The sequence below is a fragment of the Calidris pugnax genome, unplaced genomic scaffold, assembly GCF_001431845.1.
Source record: "Calidris pugnax isolate Ruff unplaced genomic scaffold, ASM143184v1 scaffold331, whole genome shotgun sequence".
NCBI classification, from domain to species: Eukaryota; Metazoa; Chordata; class Aves; order Charadriiformes; family Scolopacidae; genus Calidris; species Calidris pugnax.
The window spans coordinates 764,524-765,845 of NW_015091360.1; the positions used below are offsets into that span (position 1 = coordinate 764,524).

A 1,322-nucleotide genomic window follows, 5' to 3' on the forward strand; every position below is an offset into this window, starting at 1 on the left:
GTAATGATAGGACAAGGGGAAATGGTTTTAAATTGGAAGAAAAAAGGTTCAGATTAGATCTCAGGAAGAAATTTTTTACTATGAGGGTGGTGAGACACTGGAAGAGGTTGCCCAGAGAAGCTGTGGCTGCCCCATCCCTGGAGGGGTTCAAGGCCAGGTTGGATGGGGCTTGGAGCAACCTGGTCTGGTGGGAGGTGTCCCTGCCCAGGGCAGGGGGTTGGAACTAGATGATCTTTGAGGTCCCTTCCAACCCAAACCATTCCATGATTCTATGATTAGCTTTCATAGCACACCATAACCACACAGGGAGGCTCTGCAGCGACTCATCCTGCTCATGCCCTGCCTGCCGTGGGGTTTCACCCCGGGCTAAAGATTTCTCCATCTCCCCTGCACAGGCAGGAATGACATCCTGCAATGGTGAGGTGCACACCTGGGATTCTGCAGCCCCTTCCATGTCCCCTTTTCACAGTAATTGCAAAATGTTGCCACCTGGGAGGAAGGGGGGATTAGGAAAAGGAGAAACCCCACAGAGAAAGCAGGACGAAATCCTGCAGAAGGGGATCACCCAGTCTCCCTCAAGGGGCTCCAGGAGAGATGGGGAGGGACTCTGGATCAGGGAGGGGAGACATGGGAGGAGGGGGAGCAGTTTTAAACTGAAAGAGGGGAGATTTAGATGAGATGTCAGGAAGAAATTCTTTGCTGTGAGGGTGGTGAGACACTGGAACAGGTTGCCCAGAGAAGCTGTGGCTGCCCCATCCCTGGAGGGGTTCAAGGCCAGGCTGGATGGGGCTTGGAGCAACCTGGTGTGGTGGGAGGTGTCCCTGCCCAGGGCAGGGGGTTGGAACTGGATGGTCTTGAAGGTCCCTTCCAACCCAAACCATTCTGTGATTCTATGACCTCTGCAAGGGCCAAGGGCCAGATGTCTTCCTCTGGTCCGGTTCTGGGCAGATCCTGATGTAGTCAAGGAGCCTGGGAAACCCCAGCAGGAGCCCAGTGTCCTGCCAGGCACCCAAGAGGCAACCTCATGCTGAAGTCAAACCACCCCAGCGACACCCATGAAACCCAGGGTGGCTGCGAGGGTGATGCTGCCCGTTCAGGTCGGTCTGGACTTCCAGAGGTGCTTTTTGACTTTCCATTCCCCAAAACCCCACACTTAGAAACCCTCAACCCTGTGGTGGGGGGGCACGGGTCCCACTGGGGAGCACAGAGACCCCCTGGTAGGGTGTCCATCCCTGGGGACCATCGCTCCTGCATCCCAGCCTCCTCCTCCTCATCCGGGGGGGGCAGATCCCACCCGAGCTTCGGGTCCGTCGGGGGCTCGG

General features: G+C 56.7%; 1 protein-coding gene across 1 annotated transcript in view; it reads left to right on the forward strand.

Moving 5' to 3' along the window:
• Nucleotides 1-1,024: 1,024 nt before the first annotated feature.
• Nucleotides 1,025-1,322, forward strand: part of PRDM14 (PR domain containing 14) — an 8,180-nt gene continuing 7,882 nt past the window's right edge. Inside the window, exon 1 of the mRNA XM_014961147.1 lies at nucleotides 1,025-1,097. Coding sequence (XP_014816633.1) covers nucleotides 1,025-1,097 — 73 coding nt within the window. The remainder of the gene's footprint in view (nucleotides 1,098-1,322) is intronic.